General features: G+C 40.4%; 1 protein-coding gene across 2 annotated transcripts in view; it reads right to left on the reverse strand.

Annotated features, from left to right (window-relative positions):
* pcloa (piccolo presynaptic cytomatrix protein a) overlaps positions 1 to 13,884 on the reverse strand; it is a 48,660-nt gene that overhangs the window by 11,052 nt on the left and 23,724 nt on the right. For both annotated transcript variants that reach the window (XR_013205324.1, XM_077234654.1), the window contains exons 6-16: positions 12,322 to 13,874; positions 9,707 to 11,759; positions 8,258 to 8,326; positions 7,181 to 7,269; positions 7,012 to 7,087; positions 5,420 to 5,545; positions 3,155 to 3,263; positions 2,550 to 2,611; positions 2,259 to 2,452; positions 1,980 to 2,030; positions 1,509 to 1,639 (exon numbers count right to left, since the gene is read on the reverse strand). Coding sequence is in view for 1 of the 2 variants with exons in the window: in XM_077234654.1 (XP_077090769.1) it covers positions 1,509 to 1,639; positions 1,980 to 2,030; positions 2,259 to 2,452; positions 2,550 to 2,611; positions 3,155 to 3,263; positions 5,420 to 5,545; positions 7,012 to 7,087; positions 7,181 to 7,269; positions 8,258 to 8,326; positions 9,707 to 11,759; positions 12,322 to 13,874 (4,513 nt within the window). In the remaining variant the exon portion in view is untranslated. The remainder of the gene's footprint in view (positions 1 to 1,508; positions 1,640 to 1,979; positions 2,031 to 2,258; positions 2,453 to 2,549; positions 2,612 to 3,154; positions 3,264 to 5,419; positions 5,546 to 7,011; positions 7,088 to 7,180; positions 7,270 to 8,257; positions 8,327 to 9,706; positions 11,760 to 12,321; positions 13,875 to 13,884) is intronic.

A 13,884-nucleotide genomic window follows, 5' to 3' on the forward strand; every position in this document is an offset into this window, starting at 1 on the left:
AAAAGTGTGTGTGTTTGTTTGTGTTTTTGTAGTAGCTCATGCATTCATGCCCATATGGAGCAGAGAAATGGAGAGCTCCTGTTTCTGTAGGTTCAATCCAAGTACTGCATGATCAGATGAGAGGCAGAAATGATCCGATGCACACACACACACCAACCTACAAACATCAATCAGCGCTATCATTTTACACCCAAATTGAGCTGCCATTGATTTTCCTCTTTTGCTGAGTCATTTACTGCACTCATAAATGCGTTGACAAACACACACACATACACACAAAATATATATATTTTTAAAACAGCTAAAAACTAGGGCTTACAGAGTATGCATAATCCTTTCCAGTTCTTTCCTATGGACCTGGTGCTAATTACAGCTGGATAAGTGATTTTCTGTTTCGTTAACTCTTTGAAAATAGCAGCTAGGATTGAATAACAGCTCTAGGAGTCTTAATTTCCAGTGCCAAGGGTGAAACAGTTGAATTTATCTATTTTAAGTCAAGAATCCAGATTTTAAATTAACACTTCCTGTAGTTTCACATACTGTAGCTATTAAGGCAGGCCGACTAAATGACATGTAAAGTGACCAACTACAGTTGTGTGTTAGTTTTTTAAGAGTATCCTTTTCTCCATTAAAAGGTGCACTTAATGAATTTGTTACACAAAAGTCATTCATGTCTCGCGGAGAGAAACAAATGAACTGCAAATACATTACCAACCAAACAAAAACACTTATTATTTCAATGAGTGTTGTTGCGAGTTGCTCTCTTGCTGATATATCTGATGATCAGTAGCAGTCCACTAAATAAAATAATTGAATAAATGTCATTTTAGAATAAGCACTTAACGCAAATAACTATTAAATAATAAAATAAATAACTAGAGGACTGAATTAGTACATGGAATTATTTAACATACAGAGATGGATCCTTAATTTATTTACAATTTAAAAGTGTTATTTCATGAGTCAGTCTTGGAAGTCTGATCGTTGATAGCTTCTGGCAACATTAAATCCAGGAGTGAAGAGAATTCTAGAGAAAGAGCACCTAGAGATTCACGAGTGCGCATGACAAAGTTTGAACATGTACGCTCATCAGCAATCACTGCTGGTGATTAAAGTAATCATCAGTAAATTACTTCAAAAGCAATTTATCATTGTGCAAAAAACAAACAAACAGAAAGCACAAGCTTCTGTGTCAAGTTATGTTGCCTGCCTAAATATAACGATGGAATTGTGTGTATTACGACCCGCTGGAACCCGATGTGAGAACAGCCAATCAGAGAGGTTCTCAAATCTCAATCACAGAGGTTCCCAAATATCAATCGATTTTTTAATTGGTTGAAATTTATATTATTTATATTTATTTATATGAAATCTCTTGTTTTTTCGTAGGTGCACGACCATTTCGAGCCCCCGAGCACCCACGGGATCAGCACCTAATGGTTCACACTGAGGCTGAATCCATGAGAGACAACTCAGTTCCAGTTAGTTGAGTTTTACAAGCTACTTACCCTCTACCCGGCAGCAAGTAAACTTTAACGAATGGATCAGAGTAGCCGTTATTGTCCCGGGGTGCCAGATTTCGAGCTTGAAGAACATGGACGATGAGATTTCCCAGCTGTTTGTCGTAATTTATTTGAAGCTGCAAAATTGAAGCAAGAAAGAAATGGTTGTTGTACTTTCTACTACTGAAAAGGTGAATGAATATGGCATAAATACATTTTGTTAGTTAATAAGCAGGGTTTGGACACGATTTACACGATTTTGCCAGTTTGCTATCGTTTTATAGAGAACGCACTTATGAAGAGCAATTTCCAGCTGATGAAATATTTTAGAGCATAAGTAGAAAAGTTCATACTGATTATGGGAATTTCCACATTTGCAGGTCTGTAAATCACAATTTTAAAATTCCCTGGTTTCCAGGTTTTCTGTGGCCTGGATAAGCTACTCATATGGCTGAGTTAATGAGAGCTGAAATCTACCTGGATCTCTCCTGACACTGGGTGGGACTGAGTTTTTGCAGCCTCAGAGGTCTAAGAAAGAAAACATCAGCAGTAAGAAAAGACATAGTTTTGCATTTGACTCTTTGTACACAAAATAATAAGTGTGTGTGTGTGTGTGTGTGTGTGTGTGTGTGTGTGTGTGTGTGTGTGTGTGTGTGTGTGCGCGTGTGTGTGTGCGCGTGTGTGTGTGTGTGCGTGTGTGTGTGCGTGTGTGTGTGTGTGTGTGTGTGTGTGTGTGTGTAAATGGCATACACATACCTTGCTGTGGCGTTTCTTGCTGACAGAGGGTGAACCAGGCTGGCCAGGGCTGGGAACTGCACTGGAGCCAGCAGACGCTGAGGCTTTATCCAGAGTTGACGCGGAAGAGGACGGCATCTGCTGCTGGGACACTTTCTGCAGCTCCGCAGCCAGTTGCTTAGGGTCTACACCTGGTGACCGCGGAGGTCTGTCTCCTGAATATTTATAAGTGCAAGTTAGTGGTCATGTGTCTTTGAGGTTAATTAGGACATTATCATTTGATTGTCTTCTCCACAGACTGATGATTCCCACCTTTGTTCTGGTCTTGAAGGTCTAGGTGGGAGCTTTCAGAATCAGACAGCATATTTAGGTCTCTGAAAATGACAAAGAGATAAATCATGGTCAAAGGACAAAAAGTTCAGTTAAGCCAGTATGGAATCAAAATGTACCCCATTTGCTCACTTAATGTACGTTCCTGGCCTTAATGTTCCTTTGAAAAATAATGTATTTTTTAGGCTCTCCTGTTTGGTTGAAGTCACAAACCCTTCCTAGTTTTTCAACCCCGTTCTCTCAAACCATCAGGCTCCATTCTGATATATAACCACATTTTTTATAGAATTAATGTCTTCCTCTAATCTTCTTCTTAAATATCATGTTTCACTCTGAAATATATCAGAATACAGAAATAAAATGGGCTAAGAAATGTTTCATGCTAACTTATAACAATGACAATAACATTGGCACAAATTTTTTAAACAAGTACTAATCATTTTTCTAATTATTGTACTAATACAAAATATTAGTACAGTTATTAGTGTAATACTAATAATTGTACATCTTTCTTAGATAGATAGTAAAATTAAAAATTACCTAAATAAAATTTAAATAATTAGTAACTATGCAAATCTGGCACTCACAGTCTGATACATAACTCCGCCTCTCCAACCTGGTGACCAACCAGACCCTGCACTTCCTCGTACGTCTTACCAGTCAAGCAAACGCTGTTCCACTCCAGAACTTGCATTCCTATGAAAACACACCCGCACAGACACACAAAATCAGCCACTGGATACATTTTATTCACTATCTGAGAGATCAAATACGCTGTAAACAGCACTGCAATGTCACACGTGATCTCTTTCAATTAAACGAACTGTGCTGTAGAAACCCTGTGAGAAAGGAGAGGAACACATGCAGCAGAGTTCACTCCAAGTCACAGCAAACTGAAACCACTCTGTTGTTGCACTTACACAGATGAAAGCGTGTCTTCAGGTAGGCCAGATATGCCCTCTTTGGGCGTTTCGAAGTTCCCACTTTACGGTGGATGCTTGGGGTCCCTGGAGGTGAATGTGTGCTCAATCATGTCATGTACTGTATATGTACACACTCACAGATTTTAAACTTTAATGTGAGAGGCTGGACAGCAGGCTCACATCACTCCACTGCTTAACACCAGCATGTTCTGTTGGTGTTACTATGTCTCTGCTTTCACATTGCTTTTGTAACCATGCCGACCGCATTTATAATCACACTTACGCCAAGTAGAAACATTTGACATTTCTCCCTTAGGAAGCTTCATCTAGTAGTGGGTCATTATGTGGAAAAGAGACAATACAATATGAGAAGAGAAGAAGAGACAAGATGAGAAGAGACAAAACAAGATGAGACTATGACACCCGAAGAGATGAGAAGAGACAAGATGAGATAAGAAGAGAAAATGTGAGATGAGAAAAAAGAAAAGAGTACAGACATGATAAGATGGAATGAAAGAGTAGATACAGGAATAAAGTAGATCAGAAGAGATTAGATGAGACTAAATGAAATGAGACAAGAGTTGAAATGAGAAGAGATAAGATGGAAAGAGAAGAGAAATAGTGAGCTGAGATGAGACAAAAAGCATAGAGAAGAGAAGAAAAGGAAAAATGAGAGTAGAGACAAGAAGAAATAAGATCAGAAGAGGAGAGATGAGACAAGATGAGAAGAGAGAAGATGATACTAGAAGAGACTAAATTTGATGAGATAAGAGTATATATGAGAAGACAAGAACAAAAGAGAAGAGAAAGGACAAAATTAAAGAGAAAAGGTGAGATGAGACATTACAAGAAGAAAGTTGAGACACGTTAAGATAAAAAGAGAGAGTAGATACAAGAAGAAACAAAAAAAGAAGAGAAGAGAAGAGGACACAGCAAAGGAATCAGATGTCTAAATACAAAGTGATATTTGATCGAGTGTGAGAGGAGGAGGAGGAAGAAGACAGATGTGAAGTGTCAGTCCCAGTTAAAGCTCAGAATGTTCTTTCACAAGGCCCAGCTGTTGTATATAGCCTCATAAATAAGCCTGTGCACAGACAGATCCACTCCCTCCGGCTTCCCTTTCCCCCTCGCCACCTATTCTGGCCCCTCGTAAATTATGACCGCGAGAAAGCAGCACAAAAGCCGGAGCCCAAGCAGACCTAATTTACAATGTTCCGTGTTCACCCTCATCCCTGGAGAAAGAGAAAGTATTAAAGTCTCAGTCACAACCGAGATCAATACAGCTTGTAAAATTCAGCTCCATCAAATTGGTTTAAATAGTCCATCAAGACAGTCCAAAGCTGTCATAATATTCTGATTTCACTCCGGGTTTTATTCCAAAAGTCTGTGAGGATTCTTCCAAGTCAATGAGAAACTCTAGCCGTCAGCAATCATTGGGCAAATCTGTCACAATGAGGTAAATTCTGACTGTGTAAAGTGCACATTTACATAACTGCATTGTAAAAAACTGTGTTAAAGCAGTAAAACCTCAAACTTTTTTCAGCTGAACTCTCCAGAGACATCTCAGTCAAAGTTTCGATATAAATTTAACATTCAACTCTCATTTGATCTGCACAACACCTACGGCGGCAGTGTACACCACAGAGGAAACACAGTCATGAACCTGAAACTTCAACTTCATTTTCTTCTTTTCTATCTTTATCTCTCACATCAAGAATGAGTCATTCCCGGAGCTTGGAGGCGAAGAACCGTGCAGATTAGCATCATTTGTTTTTCCTGTCTCCTATCACGTCACTTTGTGCCCTTTAACATCAACAGATATGCTTCTATCCCTGCTCTAAGAGACAGTGAACATTGATACATCTCTTCAGCTTAACCAAACCAGTGAATCCACTCAGAGAAAGGTTTTAAAGCAGTAATCGTGCCTACCTTCCACAATCTTCCCCGTCTGTTCTGCAGTTCCTCCTGGTAACACTTTGGCAACATATGCACCAATGTCCCCATTGCTTCCCGGGACCTCTTTTCCTCCAACCACACGGATGCCCAGTCCGTTCCCTGTGAGGAAAAAGTTTTGTATTAACATAAGGTGGCACAAACACCAACACTAGAGGCAAGCCTCGAAGACTGGCTTGTTTTATTAAAATATATTTCAAATCAATACATTTCCATTTGTTTCTGACGTACCAATCTTTGGAATGGGGCTAGCTGTCACACGGGCTATATCCCAGTGACTCAAAAATGTGTGCATATTACACATTGTTTAAAAAAAAATTCTATTGCATATTGTTTTCCAGACCCTCTCCTCAGTTGAAAACCATTTTATATTACAATCCTAAAAATAAAGGTTTGTTTAGAGAAAATAGAGGACATTTTTCCTCTAAAAACCTTTTGTGCAATGGAAAGGTTCAATGGATGTTAAAGGATCTTCTAGAACCATAGATGCCAACAAAGAACCTTTGATTTTAAGAGTGTAAAATAATTATTGTGAACCTAATCAAACTAAAATACCAATATCATCACATCTGTTCGGTAAAAAAGTCAGTAAAATAAAACCCACACTTCAAATCATGGTTATGATGTGAGTTATGTCTATACAGAAGCTGGCATTCAAAAATAAAATTACCCTAAGAAATATTCACTGGAGCAAACCGTGACAACTAGACCATCTTTAATAACCACAGAAACTTCAATGGCTTTTAAAAGGATAGTTTATCCAAAAATAAAAAATAAATATCTTTTTTGAACTATCCCTATAAGATTGTATTAATCTGCGTTGCAACTCCCAATTTTACATTTCCATAAATTTCCATTCTTTCCAGGACAGCATTTGTTGTGTGACGTACATCCCGTATTCAGAATCACAGGCCCTTCCATCAGACTTACTACCAATGTACACGCAAATCCACCAGTCACACCACAGTACACTCTCTATAGCCTTATTCATTGTCTTTTTTATTTCGCTTGTTTGAGTTAAATCAGTTTCTAGTTAAGAAGATAATCCAATTTGTGCATTACACGCCATTTTGAGCTTTGATGACTGACACAACTGGAGGGATGCCAATCTGCCACATTGCTGCGTAATGTCTGCCCTTTTCTAATACTTAAAGGAACAGTGACAAAGGATATCGAGGAGAATCAACCAAACCTATGTGACTTGTCAAAGCACGAGGAGGGCCTAGACCGCTGATCTGCTTTTGCTCAGCGGTTTTGACTGTTGACATTTTGTGTGCAATGATGTGGCAAAATAAAGCACCACAAGAGGATGCTAAAGGGAAATTAGAGGAGAGATAATGTGTTGTTTAGTAGTAGGCATACAATAAAACTGTGCCAATGCAATCTCAGCATGGAGAAACTAATATTTGCATAGACATAAGCCTCGGGCATCTCTCCATGATGGCCTGGTAAGCGAACATATCCTCTTTTACCAGGGGCAGCTGTCCTAAACGTCTGTCTACATTGCTGGAGTATGTCAGGAAGCCAAGCAGCAAAGCATTAAGTATTTGAGAGGTTGCACGTCTTACCTGATACACTACGATCTTTGGGATCCCTCTGTAGCTTTATTCTGGTATGAGGAAACGGGTAATGTGCTGACTTTCCCTAAAGGGACATAAAATAGGCACAATCAGAATTAATTTTCATAACACTCTAACATGCAATGACATGTTTCTAAAATACTATGACAGAAGATACCTGTCTTCTGTCCAACCCTTGTCCATTTTCTGTGCGTCCATCTCGTGGTTTATCAAACCAGTCAGTTTCCTCCCGTCGCAGGTGGTACGCTTCACAAGATAAACAGATGGAAATTATAACGTTAAAGTCTTGCTTGCCAGTCTGTTACAACAAACCCCTAAAGACACGGTAATATCAGGTATTAGAGACAGCTAAGGTACGTATGCGGTCTCAAATTTTAACAATATAGAGCCATCTGGGGCAGATTATACAAAGTAGAGCAGTTATTTTTGCATGCAAACCTAAAACTAAAACTAACCCGGAGGACTCAATTCTTCAGTTTTTTTTCCAATACATAATTCACCATAAGAATTCTGTAAAAAGATTTAGAGCAAGTCTGCTTGGTGCTGTACCTACCCCTAAACATTTTAAGTTTTCATGGGTTAAAGACAGGGGTGGGTGGGTAATAGGGAGCATTCATTTTTTGGGAACATTCAAAGGCAATTATTAGATGTATTTTGTCATGGACAAGTAAATAACTGACCTCAGCTTTTCAAAAGGAATCAACATTTAACAGAAGACAATTCTGGTGTTTACAGACCTGACATTCAGATGTAAATGACATGACAGATGTAGATCCATGATAAAAGTAGTTACATGATAAAACACTCACTAACGCGGAGTTCTATTATTGTGTACAGTTCAGTATCTGTGGTCATTGTGTTTTATGAGCGCGACCAGTTTTATCAGGAAGTTAATACTTTTATATGCAAACTATTACTAGTATTACATTATTGATTTTTTTTCCACCAAATTGGTGAAATTGCAGCAGCTTAAACTGGGAAAATTTGTTCTTTTTGGAGAGAAAGGAGTGTGAAATTCCAATTTAATCACAGATGCAAGAGCTGTATTCACTAACACAGCATTATGTTATTGTGCAAATTCTTCATACTTCCTTCAACATGTTGTTGTGGAGATGAATTTGTGGTCAATTTGGTTGCCTAACAGCTCATGGGTGATTGGCAGGTGGGTGGTCATGGTAGCAGGGGTGTGGGGGAGACGGGAGACGTGCAGGAGTCTAAGGTGGTTATACTCTACCGTTTGTGACATTCTCATGTGAGTTTCCTGGATCGTCTCTGCATAAACCCACCAGGGATTCACTTAGTGCTGCAACCAAGGCAAATGCATTTACTTCCAGATGACACATATGATGAACACATCATATGCTGTACATGGTTGGGGTTAGTTACTACATAGATAAATGAAGAAAAAAAAAACACTATAAAAATGGTGAGTATTTTCGGTATGCGCTTCAGTTTTGTGGTTATGTGATTGTTAAACCATATATTGTGTATATATTACAATATTTATGTTTTTTGCAACGTACAGTGCAGTTGTATTTAGACAATTTAGCAGTTAATGAGGGGAAGGGGCATGCAATGCATATCAACTACTATGTTTTGATCTCTTCAGTCTTAAAAATACTTAAAATTTCATTATAGGCAGAAATCAAAAGACAAATATTGATATAGATATAGAAAAAATATAGAAAAAGCATGGCCCTTTCTATTTGAAGGCATTTATTAGTTCCCGGAGAGCAAAAGAAAGAAGATCAACATGCAGAAAAGTGAACAAGTTTATTTAAAACCAGACAGGAAGAGACATGCAAATCACTCGCTATTAATTAAATGAAAATCAAACATGCAAACACAAACTGGCATGATAATTACTCCAGGAAATGCTAGCAACATGCATGAAGAGTATCATCTATCATGGAGAAATAGATGTATGAGCTATGACATTTTGTATATAGGCTTAGGCTATAACATTTTCACTATGGAAGAAAAATAAAACTTTTTTACAATAAATTTGAATGCCTGACATTATACAGAGCAAAATAAAAATATCTCATCAATATTATCAATAGTTTATTGTGGTGGAAATATTAAATAAAATTTGACATATCTATAAAGCAAACAAGAGGAAGAGAGATTCTGTGTAGTTAAATTATGAATAATGCTAAGAAGATTTTGCTAGAAGGCACATTAAGATAACTAAAAAGATGACTAAATCATAAACATATGCCGCTCAATTGTTAACAAGCAGCTTAACTAGAAATGTTGAGTCATAAGGCTATTCCTCTGCTACTGATAAGAGAGATTTATAATAGGTCATTTCTTTCTAATTTATCCCACTCAGACAGCACATATACATATAAACTGAACTTGCAGAGACTGAAAGCATGCACTCTAGTATTCACACAGAAACAAAAAGTCAGTCTGCGAAGAAATCACATGCAAAATGTTTACTTCAACTGTTACTAAACCATAGAAATGTTACTATAGAAAGCCAACTGGGACATTGTGATTCTTTCATTAGTTAAGCATAGGGCAAATAAGCTTGAACAAAAAAACCAAACATAAATATTAAGAGAATTGATGCCTTCATATAGACAGGAACGGGCACTTACAAGATGAAAAAAATAAAAAGCTGGAACAGTGTATGAAGAGTCACTATAAGTGGACAATCTGTGGACAAACAAATTACCTTCACTATCAGACATGGTGCCCTGCAGATCATCCATTAGCACATAGCCCCGTCCTCTTGAAGTATCTTCTCTGAGGTGTTGCTGTTGAGAGTCTTGGAGGGACATACATGACCCAAACTGATCACGGGAGTCGGCAGATATGGGTGGGAGCGGACCTGCAGATGCCCGTGCCATACCCATTGGCTGACCCACCGGACTCAATGGGCTCTCTTCCTCTGAGTTCTGTGCCACAATAGGGATGCGTCCACGCCCACCTTGTACAATGGGCAGGCTTGTAGGTTTTGTCCTCCCTGATGGAGTCTGGAAAGCTGAGGTCTCTGAGGAGGGGTCACCTTCTGCTTTGAGCCTCAGAGAAGAACTTGAGATGTCCCTTTTAATGGACAGGTCAAGGCCATAAACAGAGGAGGGTCTGGAAGAAGGCCGTGACCTGCTTCCACTGGGGTAAGCAGAGTCTTCACCCAAAGAGGACCTCATGCCTGGGCTCAGATTCAGGCTTTGGCCCAGATTGAGTGAACCTGCCAAAGTAGCTCCAAGTGTGGAACCCAGGTATTTCTGTTGTTCAGCAATATTCTTGCGAAGCCCAAAGGTGATCTCATCCTGTAGAAGTCTGCTTGACCTGGGAGAAGCACTACTGGACCCCAAGTAGCTACTATAGTCTGCTTCTAGACCCCTGCTATCCTGGATTGAGGAATACTTGCCAATGTTGCTGGTATTTTTGTGTTTCTGGTAGAGCATAGATGTTGGGAGTTGCTTGGCAGCCTGTTTTTCTAAAGTCAGTCTACTGATGCTGTACTTCTCAGTTTTAGGGTAGGCCCTGTAGCCTCCACTAGACACTCCAGTGCTGGGGGTATAGTGATGTGAGAGTCCAGCAAGCTGCTCTAAGCTTTCAGTGCCTCCTGTGCTTCTCCTGAATTCCTGTTTCAGTTGCTGTTTTAAAAGCTTCAGTTCAAATGGCTCTTCCATTGGGTCCTCTTCATCCTGGGCCTTACCATAGGAATGAAGCCTGGAGGAGCTGCCCAAGTAGTCTGTACCAACATCTGCAGCAGCATGTCTCAGAAGACGCTCTGCTTTAGCCAGCTCCCTTTCAGCTATGCCATAGCTGGTGGATGAAAGGCTACCGGTGCTCTTTGCAAGTTCTGCTGCATCTTCTAAAAGCATGTAGCTCCTTGGTGTTTGATGTGGATCTAAGTCTGCATAGAAGGAGTCAGCAGATACATTGGACATTGGACTGACTGCCATGCTGTCAGCACGCTCTTCTAAGCTATGCATGTCAAGGTGGTTGCCATATTTTCCTCCCAAGTAAGATGAGGTGTCATAGTTGGAGGCAATCTTGGTAGAATCTAATTCAGAGAGGAGAGCAGCTTGTTGTCTGGCTTTCTGCTGGAGCAAGAGCATTTGGTGGTAGCTCTGTTGTTGTGAGGCAGTCAGAGAAGGAACAGAAGAGTAGATGGACTGGGATTGGTATGGCGACTGAGGTTGGTACAGGGACTGCTGGTACTGTGGGTACTGGTACTGGGAATACTTTCCGTACTGGTCGTGCTTGGTCTGTGGAGGAACAAACTCATCAAGTTCTGACTGTGGTGCAGTACGTGGTCTCTCAAGCCCATGTCCACTGGCCTCCTCTCCACTTCTCGTCTCACGAATGTTACTCACCTCACTGTCAGACATGTAGTCACGGTCCTCTGCAACACTCTGCAGATAGGCCCTTTCCCTCTTCTCCCTTTCTTTGAGCAATGCATCCTTTCGTCGGTTAATGCCCATCTCCAGGTATCGCAGCTTGGCATCAATCTCCTTTTCTTCCTCATCCAGTTCAGCTTGCTTTTTACGCAGTTTGGAGGACTCTCTCTCAACCAGGTCAAGCTCACGGTCAATATCCTGCAGAATTTTTGCCCGTGCCATGTTTGTGCTCCGGCAGAGACGCCGACGAGCTGAGCCAGTGGTGTAGGCTGTTTGTCCAGCATTGACAGCTTCTTCCTCTGAAGGTGGGTTAGGAAGGGTTCTTTTAACTTTCTTTTGGGTGCCAGATGGAGTTCCACTTGGAGATCCCTTTGCCTTTGGAGGTCAAATAAAAATAGTGTTAAATGACAAAACAGTTTTTTATTCAGACTAATTTATTTTTAAGCTGAATTGTTCATAGGAACAAATTTTATGCATTAAATGCCTTAAAGATGGTTTCATAGAAGCACTATAAAACAAGTAACCACACAACACAGTTTGACTGAGAATAAAGGAGAATAGTAAAAAAAAGTATCTGGGGAATTTTGTTCACTCATGACAGATAGGCCTTAAGGATGGAAAAACACACTCTATATCTGCAGTGCTGCTGCAATGCCTTTAAAAGGGCAATCAATAAACACTGAAAATATTAAACAAGACAGCTAGCATGCCAATGACAGTCAGGCCTGACAATAGGGCAATAAAACAATAAATCAAAATCAATTGAGAACCGAATAATATAAAGATATTATACAATTTATCAAACTGCTTCATGACATTCAACATTTGAAACCATACATTGAGAAAGAATTACTTAAAAAAGCAAGCAAATATTCAATGAAATTGAATTGAGTTGAGATGAAGCAGAGATGAATAAGAAAAAATCATGTATACTCACAGAATAACCCTCAGAAAACTGGAAATTTGCTGCTGCCCTCTCTTCTGCAGTTGGGCTCAAGGGTTTGGGGTCAGACATTGACCTTTGTATGGCCTTGGGTGCCCTAGGACTTGTTGGTGGACCTTTGGATAGATCTGTGGCAGAGTGTATTCTCTGTGGGCTTGTGTCTCCAAGGGATTTCTCATAGGACAAATACTCAAGGGATTTACTAGGGGATACACAAGGGGAAATCGGAGAGTACAGAACTTTTGGGGATTTTGGAGGACCTGGCACAACCTGGAGAGTGGAGGCATCTGCTTTGAGGTGAGGGGACTGGCTTATATCAAGTGGAGTGGGGCGTCTCTTTGGAGAGGAAGTTCTATCAGAGTCAGGATAATCTACTCTAGCATCTACCTGCACAGAATGTCCCCTTAGTGTTCCAGAGGATTCTGTTTGCACAGAGATTTCAGTAAGGGCCTGAACTGAAACGGCTCCTCTTTCACCTATGCCATTTTTACCACCACGTGGTCTACTGCGCCTGCCTCGAGTAGGAACTTCCCAATCATCCTGGTCTTCATCATCTGTCTGTACACAGCTGTCAACACTTTTCTTTGTACTTTTCTTCTTCCTTCCTGCAGTGTAGGCCTTTTCAGCGTTATCCTCTTCATCAGTCTGACAGCCACTATCCATCTTTCTTTCTCCCACCACAACAAGAGCCTCTGGCAGGACTTCACTTGGATACATTTGCCTGAACTTCTGTTCCTCCAACTGCTGTCTGAGCTGTTCTTGGAGTCTTTGGATCTGCTCTAACTGCTCCTGTTGCTGAGCATAAGTCTCCTTTTGCATCATCAGGTGGGCCTGTCTCTCCTCTTCTTGCTGACATAGTATTTGCTGTTTCATGGCCTGGAGTTCTTCCAGCTCCTTCTGCACAAGAAGCTGTTCCTGCTCACGGAACCGCTGAATCTCATTCCTCTCCCACTCAAGTTCTTCAGCCAAGCGCTGCTGCTTCATTTTTTCTAACTCAAGAAGCTCACGTTCCATCTGGTACTGTCCATCTCCTGGAACAACAGGTGAAGACAGAGCTTCTAAAGAGGCCGCAATTGCCTCAAGTGAAGCATTTGTGTAGGTGTCCAGTGCTGCCACAGTGGTGACTGTAGAAACTACATCTGAGAGAGTTGTGTGAAGGCCAGCCTTTGAAACACCAGTCTCCAGATTTAAGGGTAAGTTGCTTTGTTCTTCTGCTGTGGTTACAGCAATGGTTGAAAGAAAGCTGTGTGATCTAGTAAGAGGTTGATTCTGTAGAGTTGACAATGATGGCATAGTATCACTTGTGTGCATGCCTGATAGAGAATTGTAGGATGTGCTGAAGATAGAACCAGGCTGGGTGGTTATGGCATATGTAGAAGGAACTGGTGCTGCTACAGAAGAATAAACAATGCCATTAGAAGATCTTAGGACACTAGAAATCCCATAGTGGGTTCCAACTGCTGAAGTAATCCTGGCTTGTGTGTACTGTGGAACTGTCATTCCAGTGCACACTCCTGTAGATTTGTTTGAATAGTCCACAGCTTCACCTGTTAAAAG

This window comes from Siphateles boraxobius, unplaced genomic scaffold (genome assembly GCF_051911475.1).
Source record: "Siphateles boraxobius isolate OS27281-9 unplaced genomic scaffold, OSU_SipBor_1 19, whole genome shotgun sequence".
Lineage (NCBI taxonomy): Eukaryota > Metazoa > Chordata > Actinopteri > Cypriniformes > Leuciscidae > Siphateles > Siphateles boraxobius.